This window comes from Crocodylus siamensis, chromosome 2 (genome assembly GCF_052110815.1).
Source record: "Crocodylus siamensis isolate JL-2025a chromosome 2, ASM5211081v1, whole genome shotgun sequence".
Taxonomy (NCBI): Eukaryota; Metazoa; Chordata; order Crocodylia; family Crocodylidae; genus Crocodylus; species Crocodylus siamensis.
In genome coordinates this window covers 26,225,346-26,243,380 of record NC_143396.1, presented here as the reverse complement: position 1 = coordinate 26,243,380, position 18,035 = coordinate 26,225,346, and the positions used below count along the sequence as shown (strand labels likewise).

Genomic DNA, 18,035 nt, shown 5'->3' with positions numbered 1-18,035 from the left:
AGAAAGAGAGAGGCGGCAGATTAAGAGTCCTAAAGAAATGGCTGGAGGACTTTGTGATGCCAGAACCACTGCCACTGCCAACTCCTTCCCCTGCTTGTACCTGTGAGTTGTTTATTAGGGCTGTGTGAAGCTTTGGTTGCCGATTTGATTTGGAGGCGATTTGGCCCAATTCGGGGGCCAAATCTCCGAATCCAAATCAAAGCAGGAGTCCCATTAAAAGTTCCAAATCGATTCAAAGCATCCAAATCAATTCGGAAAAGATTTGGATCGGCCGGGGAGAGGCAGGCACAGCCAGGCTGCTGCAGGCTTTCCCACAGCTCCTCCGGCTGTGTCTTCTTCTCCCTGGGCAGGGGAAGCCACGGGGGAAGCCCACATGGCTGCCCTGCCTGGCCCCATCAGCTGCCCAGCCCAGCACTTTAAAAAATAAGGATAGAAAGAAGCCCTGCACTCACCAGCTGCAGCAGTCACCTGGAGCCTGGCAGCACTCAGCCCCATTTCCCATACTGCATCTGTGCCATGAGGCAGCTGCCACATGGCTGCCAGGCAGAGGGGGGGCAAGGCTCTACCACAAGCACCCAGAGGTGCTGATCACCACTGCAGCAGCCAGTGAGTACAGAGCTTTTTTTTTTTTTTTTTTTTTTGCTTTTTTTTTAAGTGCTGGGAGGCTGGGGTTGGCCCCCATGCCTGCTCCCGCCCTGGGAGAGACAGGCACAGCTGGAGGAGCTGCGGAGAACCTGCAGCCACCCAGCTCTGCCTGCCCCTCCCCGGCCAATCCGAATCACTGAATCTCTGTGAATCAGCACTGAATCTTTCAAAGCCAATTTAGCTGAATCGAATGGGGACAGTGATTCAAATCACCGAATCAAGTTACTGTCTTGTAACTTAATTAGCCGAATCCAAATCGAATACTTCCGTATTCACACAGGCCTATTGTCTATCCATGTAGGACCGGTCACTATCGAAGGTCCTACCCAGGTCCTGGTTTGGTGCTGTAGAAATGGCATCTCGCAGGTTCCTTCCAGTGACAGCCAGGGAGGGGAGTATCTGAGATGCAAGCAATGCCTTCTGGTGTTGTCCCTCAGGGAGCAGGCAAGAGTGCTATGAGAAGATATGACGAGACTTTAAGGCATCCTTTGCCACGAGGACTTCATCAGTTCAGTGCTGGAGGAGACCTCTAGGACTGTGGAGGAAGAACCGAGAGGCAGTGCTGGAGGAGGAAAAGGACATGGACTCTCAGGAAGGTAGAAGCTGGAAACTTGTTACCTCTGGCAACAATCAGAAGTCTTCATCTCCACCTGCAGCAGTTTGCCTAAAGAACAGATGTGGAGCCCGAGCAATAGAGGAGGAAGAGCACGGTCCATTGGTGAAGGAGGACAGGCCAAGCATCCCCAAGCCTAAGAGGATCAAAACTGCTGCGACTAAGTGATGGGTATTGGTGGTAGAAGACTCCCTTCTGCAGAGAGGCATCCATCTGACTTATTATCTGACCTGCCAGAGCCTACATCCAAGATGTCATAAGGGATTACTGAATCTCATCTAGCCCTCTGACCAATACCCTCTGCTGTCCATCCATGTAGGCATCAGTGATGTTGCCAGAGGTGACCCTGAGCAGATCAGACGTGATTACAGGGCTCTGAATAGAAGGGTGAAAGGGCCAGCAGCTCAGATGCTGTTCTCATTGATCCTTCCAGTCAAAAGGAAGGGCTTGGACAGGAGTGGATGCATCCTGCCGATCAATGCATGGCTGTGCAGATGGTGTTGCCAGGAGGGCTTTGGCTTCTTTGACCATGGGGTGTTCCAAGAGGAAGGAATGCTAGCAAGAGATGGGGCACACCTGACAAAGAGAGGGAAGAGCAGACAGTCTTGGTAACCTAGTGAGGAGGGCTTTGAATTAGGTTCTCCAGGGGATGGAGACCAAACCCCTGAGGTAAGTGGGGAAATGGGTGTCCTAGAGGAAGCAGAAGCAGGAGGGGGCAACAGAGGTTGGATGAATGAACTGTAAGGTGGATAGAAAACTAGCTGGATCATCAGGCTCAAAGCATAATCATCACTGGTGAGATGTCTAGTTGGCAGCTGACATCAAATGGAGTGCCCCAGGGGTTGGTCCTGAGGCCAGTTTTTGTTCAATATCTTCATTAACAATCTGGATACTCAGCAAGTTTGTAGATGACATCAAGCTGGGGGACTGGAAGGTAGAGCTAGAATTCAGAGAGACCTCAACAAATCGGAGGATTGGACCAAAAGAAATCTCATGAGGTTAAATAAAGACAAGTGCAGGGTCCTGCACTTAGGACGAAACAATCCCATGCACAAGTACAGGCTGGGGACCAACTGGCTAAGCAGTAGGTCTGCAGAAAAGCATGTAGGGGTTACAGTGGACAACAGGTGGATATGAGCCAACAGTGTGTCCATGTTGCCAGGAAAATTAACAGGATACTGGGATGTATTAATAGGAGCATTGCCAGCAGATCAAGGGAAGCGATTCTTCCCCTCATTCAGCACTGGTGAGGCCACATATGGAGTACTGTCTCCAGTTGTGGGCCCCCTTCAGAAAGGATGTGGACAAGTTGGAGAGTCCAGCAGAGGGCAGTGTAAATGGCAAGAGGACTGTGGCACATGGCTTAATAAAAAAGGCTTATTTAGTCAAAAGAAGAGAAGACTGAGAGGGGATTTAATAGCAGCCTTCAACTACCAGAAGGGGGGTTCAAAAGAGGATGGAGCTAGACTGTCCTCAGTGGCAGTAGATGAGAGAACAAGGAGCAGTGGTCTCAAGTTGCAGCAAAGGATGTTTAGGTTAGAAATTAGGAAAAACCCTCTCACAAGGAAGGTTGTAAAGCACTGGAACAGGGAGGGAGGTTGTGGAATTGTCATCCTTAGAGGTTTTTAAAACCTGACTAGACAAAACCTTGTCTGGGATGATCTATTTGGGGCAGGTCCTGCTTTGAGCAGGAAGTTGGATTAGGTGACCCCCCGAGGTCCCTTCTAAGCCTGTTTTTTATGATGCTACATATTGTAATCCTTGTAGTCCTTGCCTCTTGAGTTTGACTACTCCAGGATTTTCAAGTATTATATTGATAAACCCCTTGGTAAAGGCCCACACAAGTTTTAGATGCGTCTAATATAGTAGTTTGATTATCAGGGTGCATCCACAGACAAAAGGCCAGCATATCCATTTTTTACATTCTTCTGGCTCCCTGTCTGGCATTTGTACAAGATTCTGCTTCTTGTGGGTGACAGAAACCCTCAAAGGACTGGAGCCAATCTATGCCAAAGGGTGCCTCTTTTTCCACATCTACCTACCTCATCAAGTGATTTCAGTAGGAGTGACAAGTTGAACTCTGAGTAGCCTGGCATTCTCAGCAGCAACCCCACAACTACAGAACTCCTGTCGATGCACTGAAAATGATATATATATCCAATTAAATGTTTGACAGTTTGCTTGGGGTGAAGCCAGTAGCTTTTTCAAAACACATACATTTTCTGTAGTTCAACATGCATGTCTGATTTTTAAACTTCTTATGGAAAATATGCAAATTTCCATGTTCTTTTCAAAATGAAACTTGATTATTCATAGCTTCTTATCACAACATGTATTTAGAGTCCAACATTTGCTATGTAACAGGGAAGTATTTGCAGTGAACCATCTTATTTTTTGGGCAGTTATATTGACTGTTTGTTCTTGCTCTGTATCAGACTAAGTCCAATAAAATATTGAGTTAATTGGATGAAACAGTGGTTGGTATTGGCACAGCTGGAGGGATCCAGAACCCATGCAGTGTTCTGTCTGTATTCAGTGGGTGGTTTGTTTTTATTTAACCACACCTCTTTTTACATCTCCAGCTAATCTCCCATACCTACATGTGGAACAGGGCTTATCATCATTAGGCATGGTGTGAAAGAAGAATTCTCTTGTATCCATCTGCTTTCAGGTGGAAGATATGAAACTGCTTGAAGCTATGCTTTTGCTTGGTAATAGTTGCACTTCAAGGACTTGATTTAATGCGTCCTGTGGGGGTGTAAACTTCTCTGAGTCAATTGCTCGTTTTTGTTTTTCAAGAGATGGTATCTTTATACTGCTGTCACTTTTCAATATATATATAGCCGAGTACAAATTTTAATCCGTCTGATCAAACTCAGACCCTCAAAGGTAGTTCAGTGCTTGACCATCACTGAAAAATCAATCCTATCTTAAAAATGGGTACAGTTTAAGGGGAGGGGTGCTGGGAAACCACCTGCTGAATATAAACACTACTCTCTGAATGTTTCTGGGTCCTCCAGCTGTGCCTACACCAGCCACCATTACATCCGATTAATTCAATATTATGTAGGTCCAAGTCTAAAAAAACAATTTGAAAAAAAAAAAAAAATCAATGGGAGTTTATACACATACCCCAAGAAGATGGGGTGAGAGGGGTGCTTTAATTAGAGTGGCTCTGAGAGCCTAGAGCATCACATTGATCAACTTTCCCAGAGTGTCACGTGTATCAGCATCCCCATGCTGAAAAATGGCAATGGGGGCACTTTAACTAAAGCTCATTTGACGAGCTTTAGTTAAAGTGCCCCCACCACCATTTTTCAGCATGGGAATGCTGATACACGTGATTTCATAGATTTCATAGACATTGGGGCTGGAAGGGACCTCGGGAGATCATCGAGTCCAGCCCCCTGCCCAAAGGGCAGGAAGTCAGCTGGGGTCATAGGATCCCAGCAAGATAAGCATCCAATTTACTCTTGAAGGTGTTCAATGTAGGTGCTTGAACCAGCTCCGCTGGCAGACTGTTCCAGACCTTGGGGGCTCGGACAGTAAAGAAATTCTTCCTTATGTCCAGCCTGAAACGGTCTTGCAGGAGTTTGTGACCGTTCGATATAGTCATCCCTTGGGGCGCTCTGGTGAACAAACGTTCCCCCAGATCCTGGTGGTCACCCCTGATAAACTTATAGGTGGCCATCAGATCACCCCTGAGCCTGCGCTTTTCCAGGCTAAAGAGTCCTATGGCTCTCAGCCTGTCATCGTAAGATCTGTTTTCCTGACACTGGAGTCTATTGGAGCATGGCAATTACCATGTTCCACCAGACTTGATTCAAGTCTTCTCCTATGTGCTGCAATTCCAGCGTATCAGAACAGCCTCCGTGCACATTTATATGTGCCAATGGAAGTTTGGCACTTTAATTATTTAATCAGGATTGGAGTCTTTTAGGCACTGTGATGGACTTGGGACTCTTCAGTCTGGAGAAGGGAAAGCTCAGGGGGGACTTGGTGACAGTGTACAACTTTGAAAGAGGAGTACATCAGGACCTGAGAGAACATCTGTTCACCAGAGCTCCCCAAGGGATAACAAGGTCTAATGGCCCTAAACTTCAGGAAGGCCGATTTAGACTGGATAGAAAAAAAATGTTCTTTATGATGCATGTGTCCAGGGTTTGGAACAAACTCCCCCCAGAGGTGGTTCAAGCAGCCACTGTGGACTCCTTCAGAAAACAGCTGGATTTACTGCTTGCTGGGGTCACTTAATCCCAGCTGACTTCCCACCTATGACAGGGGGCTGGACCTGATGATCTCATGAGGTCCCTACCAGCTCCTAATGTCTATGAAATCTACGTATGGGTATTAAAAAAAAAAAAAAAAAAAGTAATTTTTTCCAATACCTTCAGACAACATTCTGTTCTGTAACACCTTTCAGTCAGTTTGCCCATATGTACAAATTGGCTTGGTGCAATGAAAATGAGTGCAAGCAAGGGTTAAAGAAGAAGTTACCAGAACAACAAGGAAAGCTGCTAAAGCAACACCAGAAAAGACACATGGCAGGGTCTCACTCCTTTTCAAGAAATAGCTGGCCTGCTTGTGGGGCAGGCTTGCCAGTTAAAAGGGAATCAGAATGGTGACTGCGGGAAGGGGAAAGAGAAAGTCAGGATGCCAGGGCATTCACTGGAGACAGCGGCTGATGAGGAGTGTGGAAACTGGCACAGAGACCTGAGCCAGGCAGCACAGAGACCTCCCTGTGGACCTAGGAATTTGGTGAGAGTTTTCTGGGCCGGAGGGGACATTGAGAGTCAGACAGAGAACAGGAATTTGCTCCCTCAAGTCTGTTGCTAGGAGATGAACAGGAGGGTCACCTGGAGCCTAAGATTAAGGAAGTGCTGAGTAAGCTGCAAGGGGCAGTCAGTCCTGACCAGGAAACAAGTTAAGGATTAACCTCTGCCTGCATTTCAAGTCTCAGCCCAATGCAGCTTGTTTGGGCACAAACCTTTGGTTTGATATTAAGGCCTTCAAATCGGGCTTAAAGGTAACCAGTGAAGCTGATCTTTTTCACACACCGGTGTAACAAGTGCAGCAGACATCTCGGTTGGAAGAATCTGACAAGACTAGGACTGGCAGAAATCATAGAGTAATCGGACTTTGAAGCTGGAGTCAAGATTGGGACGGCTCTGATGAGTAACTTACCTAACAAGACATTTAACGTTAAGGTGGTGCAAGGCTGGGGTGTGAGGGGAAGGAGGATTCCCAGAATCTCACTCAGAGAAGAGATTCACTGAGTTCCAATTTCAAAGAGTGGAAGGTGGGTTGTGATGGGACTGGACACCTCCCAAGTCATTAAGATCAATGTAACCGCATGGCAGGAAACCTCATCAAGATTGCAGCCCGCCGCTTCCAGGATAAGGAGGCACGGTGGGGGGGTTTTTAGAACAACCGCAAAGCAGAAACATCAGCAAGGTGGCTAGGGAGTGTCTGAGCCAACGCTTGGCCTTATTAACTTTACTGCTCTCATAACTTTACTTTTTTAATAGATTAGTTTGATGAGGCTCCATAGGGAATGGCGTTAACCCTAATTTTACCCAGCATCTTTATTAAGGGTCTATAGCAAAAAGAAAATACTACAGATTAAATTCACAAATAATAAACTGGGAGATGTTGCAAACATTTCTGGTAAAGTAAGGTAACAGGTTCAGAAATGTGAACAAGACATGACAGCGATTCAACCTGGAAAATGCACATTAAAGCACCATAGATAAATAATCTAAATCATACTGTATTTTCTCAAATATAAGGCGAAACTTTCTCCCAAATCAAAAGCAGGGGAAAAGCTCCAGGTCTTACATTTGCACATGAGTAAACCTCATTAAATACTTCGTCTATCATTAAACTGCATGTGCTCAGTAATGAAAATCAATTATAATGTTGATTAAATGCAGTCAACACTGAGTATAACTATAAAACACAAGGCCCATGGTGGGCAGATATACTGATGGGAACATACGTACGTACGTACGTGTGTGTGTCCCTTAAAAAAAAAAAAAAACAAAAAAAACATGGGCAGTTGCTCCCCCAGGAGGGAATAAGTACTGGGCCTGGAAGTACTGCAATACCAGGCTGGCACTTGGAGAGCCTGAACAAGCTCTGACACCCTCCCCTGGTGCCAAAAATGCTGATGCAAACCTTTTTTTTTGGCCCTTAAAAAAAAAAAAAATAGGCAGGTGTTCCTTCCACAGGGAACTGGCACGGGGCTTAGAGGTACTGCAATACCAGACCAGCAGCGAGAGGGTCAGAGCCAACCATAACACCCTGCTCTTTGGTGCCAAAAATGCTACATTTGGTCTTAGCTAAAAAGGCTGAGATAGTGATGGGGCTGTGTGTGTGTGTGTGTGTGTGTGTGTGTGTGTGTGTGTGTTGTGCTTAAAAAAAATGGGCAGGTGCTCACTCCGCAGGGAACTGGCACCAGGCCTGGAGCTACTGCAATATGAAACCAGCACTGGGAAAGCCAGAACCAGCCCTGACACACTCCCCTTGGTGCCTGGGTAGGTTAGTGCAGCCCATTGGAATAAGATACATCATAGTGCCCACTAGGCACAGTCCCCCCTCTGCACTGACTCTTTCAAGTCATAGTGAGCTACACTATGTACATTTCAACTGCCTCTTCACTCTCACAGCTGAGCTGTGCCTTCCTTTCCCATTTCCAATTATTCCTGTTATTTTACCAGCCTTAAATGTCTGGCAAACATCACCAAATGGGACCTTAAACAGTTCTGCCTATAAATTTTTGGAGGATCCTGGAACTACTGACAAGTTCCAGTAATGAGTAGGGAGCTAATTAACACGTGGGTCCTTTGTGCAGGGGTACCAGGATGGATGCAACTATAGGTGCAATTAACACGACATGGCTCCAGTTCCATTTGAGCCAAAGAAAACTGCTCCCAGGCACAGCATCTACTCGTGCACTCAGGGCAGTAGAAAGTTGAGGGGGCAGAGCAGACCTGAACTGGCAGAGAGCACTGGAGGTCAACCCCAGGCTCCAGGTGGTAGTGCCTGCTGGCAGAGGGACTGGCTGGGGCGCAAGGTTGCTGAGAATTCAGTGCCATTTGGCTAGGCAGCAGAAAGCCCCTGCACCTTCGTACCCTCGTGCCCCAGCCAGCCTCTGTCACTGTCTGCATGTGCATTTCAGTGCAGTTACTTACTCTGCTGTAAGCTAGTACTGTCCCTGACAGCACTATGTTATGGCAGAGCTAATCAGTTTACTGCGCCTTAATACAGGTGCAGGTGTAGACAGTAATGCTTTACTGAGGAGCTAATTAGTCTACTCCATAGAAAAGTGCACGTGTAGATGCACACGCATATATTGAGCAATGCTGATCTGTGGGGTCACTGTGGCTTAAAACACTGTTGACTAAGCTGGGACTCAACCCAATTAACTCTATGGTAAATCATGAGCCCTTTGCCTTTAGCCAAATACAGGGGTGTGCCAAATATGGCCTGAAGGCCAGATCTGGCCCATTAAGGGATTCTGTCTGGCTTGCGGCAGGTCCCTCAGTCCTACCAGCCTATGGTGTGTGCAACCTGTCCCACCACCCCCAGGCATGCAGCAGGGCAGGGGCACGGCTAGAGTCAGCTTTCCAGCAGTCCCCGCAGCTACAGCTCCTGGTTGCCACTGCCTGTGTTGCCATCACCAGACCTGGCCCTGCTACCTGGACACCCTGGCCTGTCCGTTCTGCACCCACCACCAAGGACATCAGATGGAGAGGGCGGGCAGGTAGGCAGATTCTCCATAGAGTCTAGCTGGGACCTCCGCAGAAAGGGTGTGCTTGGCTGGGAGGATGGGATGGGATGGGATGGGGCTGCAGGTAAGCAGGAAGTGGTGTCAGAGCAGGACAAACAGGAGCAGGATCACAGGCCGGTGACAGTGCAGGGCCAAGGCATAGGGCAGAGCCACAATATCTTCACTGCATGTCTCTGTCCATGGAACTGGCGGTCATCTCAGGGATGTGAGAGGAGCAGATTATGGCTTTAACCTGGGCCCTGACCCCACATTGTCACTGCTCTGAGATCCCAGCCCTGCCTACCCATCCCACTCATGGCTACCATTCCCTGCCCTGTCCCATTCACTCAGCCAAGCACATCCTGCTCACTGTGGTACTGGCCAGCCTCCATGGAGACCCCACTCGCTCCATCCAGCACCTCCAGTGGTTGGTGCAGGGTGGATGGGCCCTGAGCTGGATAGGATCAGTGCTCCACCTCCCGTGTGGGCCAGGGCAGTACCCCCATTCTACAGCAGCTCACCAAGACTCCTTAGGGCCATCCAGCCCAAATAATTGCCCACCCCTGGACTAATAGCATGCATAGTTTGTGCTATAACTTGTAGCAGTTTGAAAAAGGTAAGATGCATCAATTCTGGATTAACTAAATTACTACAGGCATATTTACTTCAAAATCGGCATTCTATAAAATACTGATAACACTGTATTTGGAAGATGATATACAACTGTGAGCACCAAAATTGTGGAGATAGAAAAATAAAAATCTCAAAGAAACAAAAATATTCGAAAGCAGAAAGGGTTATATACCATGCAAGGGTGCCGAGAGGGCTCAATATGTATTGTGTGACCCAACAACTACTGAAGTTCCACGTAGCTCCATAACGAGCCTAGACTAGGTGAAATATGATTTCTTAGAGAGCTTGGTAAACCCCCATGTAGGACCCTTAGCCCCACCTAGTAAAATCCACTCCTGAGAAAGGCAAGGAAGGTGAAGTCAAGGCAGGAAAGCTATGGAGTGTCTGTAATAGCTGCAGAGACCCCTCCTTGCCTTCCTTTGTCCCACCAAACCCTTTGAACCACAGAGGTGGTCTAACTTCTATAACAATGTGATTATTTAAATTACTTCCATGCTGTATAAGTCTTTACACTGTATTCATCACCAGAATATAAGACTACCTTCCCAACAGTACATAAACAGTGACAAACAGCTGTCACCTGTTGTTTGTTTTCCCATCCTCCTGCACAGGGGAGAGGCAATGCAGCAGAGTGGTTTGTTTTGTCAGGCTTGCTTTGTTTGCTTGTTTTAAATGTAGCAGTTGCTAAGGGTTTCTTAGAGAAGGCAAAAAAATGCATCTTGTATATAGAGCAGGAAGTAGCATGAGGTTTATGAAGGACTGTAGGTCCTGGGAAAGTTGGTTCTGCAAACTCAAACCAGCCCCTGACAGATTTCTTTCCCCTGCTCAGACAGGTGTCACACTGTACTGTCCAAAGGAGAAAAGTTGCCAGCTATAGTCTTCAATCCAGAGCTCAAGTTATTTTAGACATCCTAGGCATAAGATCAGGTCCTGGAGCCCTGCACCACCACTACCCAGCCCTGCACACCAGGACCGGGGTCTGGGGCCCCACATCGTCCCTGTCCAGCCCCACATGGTGGAATCAGGCCCCAAGCTGCTGTGCATGCCCAATCTAGCACACAAAGCCGTGGCCTATGGGAAGCCTTGCAGGCCAGATGACCTGGCAGCAGAGGCTGGATCTGGCCTTCAAGCTAGGGATTGAAAGCACCCACTGTATAGGATACAAGCATAGAGATGGAAAGAAAGGCTTAGTGTTCTCACAGAAGCACGTACTGCGGAGAAGATGAGTTGCGCAGTTTTATAATAAGTGGCATTTCTTCAGTGCTGATTTCATCAGTCTGTCTGAGATCAGGCTCTAATTTACATGCATGTAAATAGCAATTTTTACATGTACATAGCAATTTTTTTTCATGCCCATTATAGCAGCCCCAATACTTGAGGCACATATGCAATCATCCCATGGACAAACCCATTGCCCATCCCCACACCCAAAGTAGTTTAGTGTCACCAGAGAGGAGCAAGAATGTTTCCAAGTTAGTCTCTTTCATTATTCTAGGTAATCAGGGCACTTTTACATGCACTCTGATTAGAGCAGACTCAATTAACCAGATTCTCCAGCATGCTGCAGCATCTTGTGTATTCAGCATCCCACAGTTCACAATGGCGGCAGAGGTGCTTTAACTAAAGTGGGGAATACACAAGACACTGCAGGTGTTTTTATTAGGGCACCTACTGAGAGCTGCTCTAATTAAAATGTCCCTGTGCCCTCCAAAAATCATCAAAATGCTGTATTTTAAATTTCTAATAATTGGAATATTTATTCCAAAATAATTGTGTATAAAAACTATGCAATTTGCCACATATAATTATATCAATATAAACAGTCAGATACTTCAGGTAAATTTAGCAGATTTAAATTTTTTTCCATTGCTGTCTTTTTTGTTTTGTTTTTTTCCATATCCTGGAATTTCAGGCAGATGATTCCCAAAGACTTCTGGAAAATTTCCACCCTGATGTCCACAGGCATCTTTATGAAAACGAGCCCTTACCAAGTATGAAGAAAATAGAAGCTCATAAATCAAAGAAGGCAATGGCACTGGAGGTAAGGTTTTATTCCTTCTGTAGGTGTCTATTTTGTTTGGTATGCACTTTTGGTCCAGATTGAGTTCATCAGGCTTGGGTTCAGGCCCTTAAAATATTAAAATAGCTCCCATAAAGATGCTGTAGTAAGAGATTGGAAATATATTGCAATAAATTATAAACAAATGAAAAAGGAGTAAGTGTCAGGATCTTAGCAGTCTGTTGACACCTGGAAATATGACTTTCATTTATATTATCTGGCTGAATGACACAATTTTTTACTCAGGCAACATTTCAGTTCAAGTCAACTGGAATCTTTCGCCGAGTAGTGCCTGTTGGGAGTACAGCCACTCTTCCCATACTATCATCCTCCTGTACCTTCCAAGAAGCATATTCACATTACTTGCAAGTAAATGAATTGGGCTTGGTAAATTTGCATATGAGCATTCACTTCAGTTGAAGGTCAGATACACCCAACCTCAAGCAGTAGAGAGGAATAAGGCAGTGATCTAAACAAAATATGATGTGTGTATGCTAAAAGTGAGCGAGTGTGTGCTATATTAGGCATGACAACTTTAGGACTCTGAGTGTTACTTAGAATTCTGTTTTATCTGAGGAAGGGAAGGGGAAAAGGAGGGGTGTTCATTGTGCGTATGTATCAGTTTTCAGGGTATGGTTTAGGTGTGGCATCCATTGCTGTTTCTATTTGTTCTATTTCTATTTGTTTCTATTTATCCATTTACCATGTTGGACCAGCAGTCTGTGATAGCAAAGGGTCATCAGCCTAGACGCTCTACCATTTAAGCGTCATCACACTGAACTATATGCTGGCTTTTATCACTTACAGGCCTGGGTCAGGGAGTCTGAGGACAGTGACAGTTGGAGGGATGTCAAAGGACCAGAGTCCATCTTTCACCAGTTCAAAGTGAGGGAGTACCAGGAGCTTGATGAGGCAGAAGCCTGCCTTCATCAGCACAGACTCCCTTGGCCTCTAGGGGAAGGGGAAGCTAAAGGAAGAAATGTATCCTCACTGGGGTCACCAGACCCCGGTTGTCTTTCCTGTCTAGTGCAGTGGAGCTGGACCCTATGATCCTGCAAGGTCCCTTCCAGCCCCTAACAATCTATGAATCATTCAGGATGTGTGTTGTTTTCTAACTGACCCATATCCTTTTCCTTTATCTGTCGACTAGAGATTCACGGTGTTCAGAGGCCTTGTGCTAAGCATGTGTGTGAGTATACACGTGACGTGTGTTGCACGCCCCTGAAAAGTTAGACTGTATCTCCAAGTGGTCAGTGAAACTGGAGTTCTGGGTGAAGGTGCATTTGGGCTGCAGGAAAGCCTGAAATATCCACACTAAACCTGAAGCAATACATTTGGTCTGTGGGTCCAGATCTTGGGACTGGATGCTAGACTATGCACCCAAAATATCTGCCTAGAGACCCCAAAACAGGGGCAAATGTCTGGATTTTATTTAGGCTCTTGAAGACTTCAGCAGCCCATTAGAGAGGACCCTAATACAGCAATCTGGTACATGTCCAAACAAAGGAACTATTACCAAATCTTTGGCAGGACAGTATCTGGAAAATCAGAAATCAGGAAGCTAAATTGAGTATGAATACAGCAAAGAGAAACTCAGTTTAGTGGATGGAGAGACAGGGTAACACTAAGCATGTCAAAGGATAGCTGTGGGTCCAGCGACTTCTTTTATGGGGAACAGTATCTTCAAGCAAGCGACAGCTGTTGAGACAGGGAGGAGTCAAGTGAGACGAGATACTAAGGTACCAGCATTTTTGGCAAGGAATGAACAGCTCTCAGAGTCCAAAGAACTCCCTCAAAAGGCAACTGTAAACAAGGAAGAAAATAATTCACTCCTAATCAAGACTTCAAAGTGTTTGGCTCTTTACGTTCAGGGGTCAGGCTAAGCCTTCTCTTTCCCTTTTCTTGTGTTTTCTCGCTCATGGGCTGTTTTTCAGGCATTAATGCAGCTCCATAAGGAAGAGAGAGACAGACCAGGATGTATTGCCTAGCAGCTGTTCTGACCATCCTCAGTACTAGGCAAACTAGTGTAGGGCTTCTTCTGTGAACAAAAGGAGCTGGTATATTGCTTACTCTGGTCCAGTAGTGAGGAGCTGGCCCACAGTCACGAAGCCCATAAAATACTTGAGAAGCAATCTTATTTTGATATTCTCAGTTCACTGCCTTTCATTTAAAACAGAATTGACTGCTACTGATGCAGTAAGAGGAGTCATGAATGCAGTTTGCTTATAGACTACTCATTCTAAAGAATAAATTATCAACATCTGCAGCACGTCAGTTGTATTTAACCAGCACAGACCTTGCTTGCAATCAGTAGCAGTTATAAGAAATACAGCACTTGAAATCTACTGTAAAGTCCCGATAGCCAATGAATTCTCATATCTAGGAATAATGACAAACTAAAAAGCATTGGTCAAAGGTTCTTAGTCATGAACCAATATATCAGTAGCAATGATTAGATCCTATCTGGGGAGTGTTCCCTTTGCAGACACTTCTTTATTTGCATAAATTTATGCATGACAGCATCCCCATTGCATTTCAGAATCTATTCCTCAATCACCACAGTAATTTCTATAGTATGATCATGTTTCAAATATGTGAGATTTTCTCCAGCATGTTTAGCACACTACCTTGTTTTAAAGGGGATTTTCCTTCCGCTTTCTCAAACCAAATCTGTTCCAATTGCCATTGGTAAAAGCAAAAGCTGTTAGTAAAGCACTGATTCACAAACCAGCATAGTTGAAAAATGCTCTTGGTTAAGTTATAGAACTTCAGAAATTGAGTATTTCCACTCTGGGCCCTTCTCCATTATAATAATACCTAGCACCAGGAGTATTGGCATGTAAATCAATAGGACTAAGCATAAGCCAGCGTATCACTGTCTTGCTCTTAGTCTTGCACTTATTAGCGAGGCCCAAAATAACCTCTGGATGTCAATGCAATTGACATGAAAAAGGTGCAATAATAAAGAATGATAATGAGTGATCCATTTTGTTTTTCCTCTTCTCATTTTAGTGTTTATTCTTAAGTCCATTAGCGCTTTGATATTTCCTAGAAAAATCCTTGAACTGGAAACCACAATAATTTCAAGGTAACAGATTGTTCTAGTAGTAATGAAAGAAACACAACAGGTAAAATAAACAAACAGCACCTAAAACATTTTTTTTTTTAATCTAACTGTTGCTTATAGCTCACCTTCCCAATGAGCCCCTGAAGTCCACCAAAAATACAATGGATTACCCACTGCTTCCGTACATAAGGAAGCAGTAAACAGAGAACATGAGCAGATACTTAGCCTAGCTGTGATTTTCTAGGAACAGAATGCATTGGCTGTATGATGGATTTACATGGGGGGAAAGGGGGGTCCAATTCTTACTTTAATAATTGAAAAATTACCTACTGTGTTAAATCTGTTGCTTTTTATTTAAATTGAAAATTAGAGTTAGGTGCATCATAGCAATGCCTACCCAGGCTATCCTGAGACATTCCATTAGCAATATTTATTACTGAAGTAATTTCAGACTCCACTAGACAAACTGGATCTTCTTTGTTGGCAGCAAAGAAAAAAAAAAAGAAAAAGAAGTTGTGAAAACTATCTGTTGTCCATTATAACTTGCAAGAATGAAATAATTTTGGCTGTCTATACACATGCTCTGAGGCAAGGAGGGTTATTATAATTGAGAGTGGCTCTCTAGGAATTACTCTAATTAAAACATCTCACCATCACATGTATTAAGCCCCCATGGGTTTAAAAATGGCAGTGGGATGCCATATTTTAACCTCATTCAACAAGGTGTCCCAGTGGCCATTTTAAACCCACAGGGGCTTATACATGTGGCCGTGAGGCCATGCTGGAGCATTCCAATGCGAATGCAGACCACCACATGTACAGGCAGCCTTCTTGAGCACTAGCAATGTACGTCTAGACTAGCAGTTAGAAAAACGTACCATGGTTTTCTGTCTTCTGTGGATGTAATACTCTGGCCTGAATTATGAGAAGACTTCATACCAGAGTATAAATCCAAGGACAGCCAGTGATCAATTCCTGAGCTGGGCAAACAAAAGGAAGGTGTGGTACTTCTGCTAAACCTCTAACAGCATTACTGTCCTTATTAAAGCTTACATTAGTTTCTCTTCTCTTTCCAAACAGGGAAGTGAGTCACCTTTGACTAGTAACATCACAGCATTTGCATTAAAGGCAAAAGTCATCTATCCAATCAATCAAAAATTCAGGGTAAGAATTTAGATGGTTTATGAAAAATCAGTGACAGTATCTTTATGCCAAAGATATTTGGCATAAAGTCGGTGAAAAATATTAAGCCTTTTAGGGCAACTTTTTGTTTGCTTATAGCAAATAAATTTAGGCATTACTATACGAGGCATCAGCTACCCTCAACTCCATCCAAATCCCCAGTGATTCACAGCATTTACAAGTCAATGAGAGATTTTTCATTAACCGTGATTACAGCCTGGTTTAAATTACAGGCCCAGCTCGCTAATACAGTGGCCCAGTCATGGCATGGGCCACCATTTGTGCACCCAGATCATGGTGTCTCCCCTCCCCTAGATCCTCTTGTTGCTCCAGTTTGCTGATGGCTGCTACAGGCTGGGGAAAGCATTCCTCAGACAGCAGCAAAAGCCTAGTAGCCCAGGGGAGGGGAGAACGGGTTGCAAGAGGGACAGAGGGATGAGAGAGCTTGGGGACGGGGACAGGAGGGGCTGTTTGCTCCTCTAGGTGGGAAGGGGTTGGAGGTGCCTTAGCAGATGGCCCTTGCCCCAGGTAGGGGAGGGACTGTTAACTCCTCGGCATGCGTGTTCTCTCCCCCAGCCTCCAGTGCCCCAGTTTTGCCACCCAGAGGAGCAAACATCCCCATCTCTACCCAGTTCCAGGGCTGTTGGCCAAGGCTGCCCCAACCCCTTGCACCCCAGTTTGCTCACCCAGAGGACTAAACAGCCCCTCCCCTCCCAATCTCCAAGCTCTGTTCTCCCCCTATCTCTGTTGCAACCCATTCCCCAGGATGCTAAACTTTTGCTGCTGTCTGGTAAATGCTTTCCCCTGCCTGCAGTAACCATCTTGTTGCAATGAAATACCATGATATGGCCACTGGCTGGGGGCATTCCACAGCAAATCACATTTTTCATTAAAAATGTCATTTAATTTTGTGATTTTCATGACAGATGCAAAACTGTGAGGGGGGCTGGCCCTTAATAAGGAAATCAATTCATTAAAGAGAATAAATTAATCATTTATGGTGGATAAAATATTTTCTAGGCAACAGATGTAAGAAACTTGATCAGAGTAACAGACCACAAGTTCTGTAAAGTTGTGTCATCTATAGTATTGCACAAAAGGCTAATGCATCCAACGCAAATGTATTAGCTGCTCATCATCATAATGCTGCGCTGTGTTAATTAAACCTGTATTTATACTTTTTTAATTCTAGCCACTGGCAGATGGATCATCCAATCCATCTTTGCATGAAAATCCAAAGCAGGCTGTTCTGCCTAATCAAGTAGTGGAAGCTTCCACTTCAAGCAGCCTTGGATCCCTCAGTCAAGGAGACAAAGAAGACTGTAGCTCATCTACAACAATACATTCTACAACTAGTGATGACAGATTTCAGGCTCGAACCTTCCTAAAGGTGACCTGCTTCCCTGAAGTCCTGACTTGTGAGAGGTAAAAGGGCAAAAAAAACAAACCACCCTTTTATTCAAGCTTGGTCATTTGCTAACTCATGATGTATACTTGCACTTATTTTTTTTTCCAAACAACTGCTAAAAGACTGGCACAAATGAAGTCGTGGTTCTTAAATCCATTTGTTAAAAGCAGGAACTCTGTATATAAAAATCTAAAATTAGGGGCTGCAGTCCCTAGAAAAAAGTGTTTTTAGGGACCAACGAGATTGCATGCTATTGTGACTTGCAAATTGGTTTATGATAGAGTTCTAGGAAACAGCATACAGGCAACAATAGCCTTCTATAACAGCACTGTGATAAGAGTCCCCCTTTTTGCCTGTATCATGTTAATGCTACAGCATTACATTTGAAAAGGTTGTCGATCACTCATAGTCCAATTCTGCAGGATTCAAACCCCTTCAGTTTCCACTGGAATCATTAGGGCTGGTTAAGTCCTTCAGTGAATCAGACTCCTAAGCCCCATTTTTTTTTTAAACAGCCCTAAAATAATCCTTGTTGGAAAAGATTGTGTTTGTTCTTGTTGTATATGTTACAGACTATGCTGATGGAAAGAATGTGCTTGTCTCCATTAGTTTTAAAAACACTGATACAAACCTATCCATGAAACAACAACTGAGGAC

General features: G+C 44.8%; 1 protein-coding gene and 1 pseudogene across 1 annotated transcript in view; one reads left to right on the top strand and one right to left on the bottom strand.

Moving 5' to 3' along the window:
* The window catches only part of EVC (EvC ciliary complex subunit 1), a 117,138-nt gene that overhangs the window by 4,047 nt on the left and 95,056 nt on the right, over nucleotides 1–18,035 (top strand). The window contains exons 2-4 of the mRNA XM_090034493.1: nucleotides 11,575–11,703; nucleotides 15,869–15,952; nucleotides 17,163–17,395. Of these exons, the coding sequence (XP_089890619.1) occupies nucleotides 11,575–11,703; nucleotides 15,869–15,952; nucleotides 17,163–17,395 (446 nt within the window). The remainder of the gene's footprint in view (nucleotides 1–11,574; nucleotides 11,704–15,868; nucleotides 15,953–17,162; nucleotides 17,396–18,035) is intronic.
* Nucleotides 7,332–7,621, bottom strand: LOC149870082 (U2 spliceosomal RNA; annotated as a pseudogene).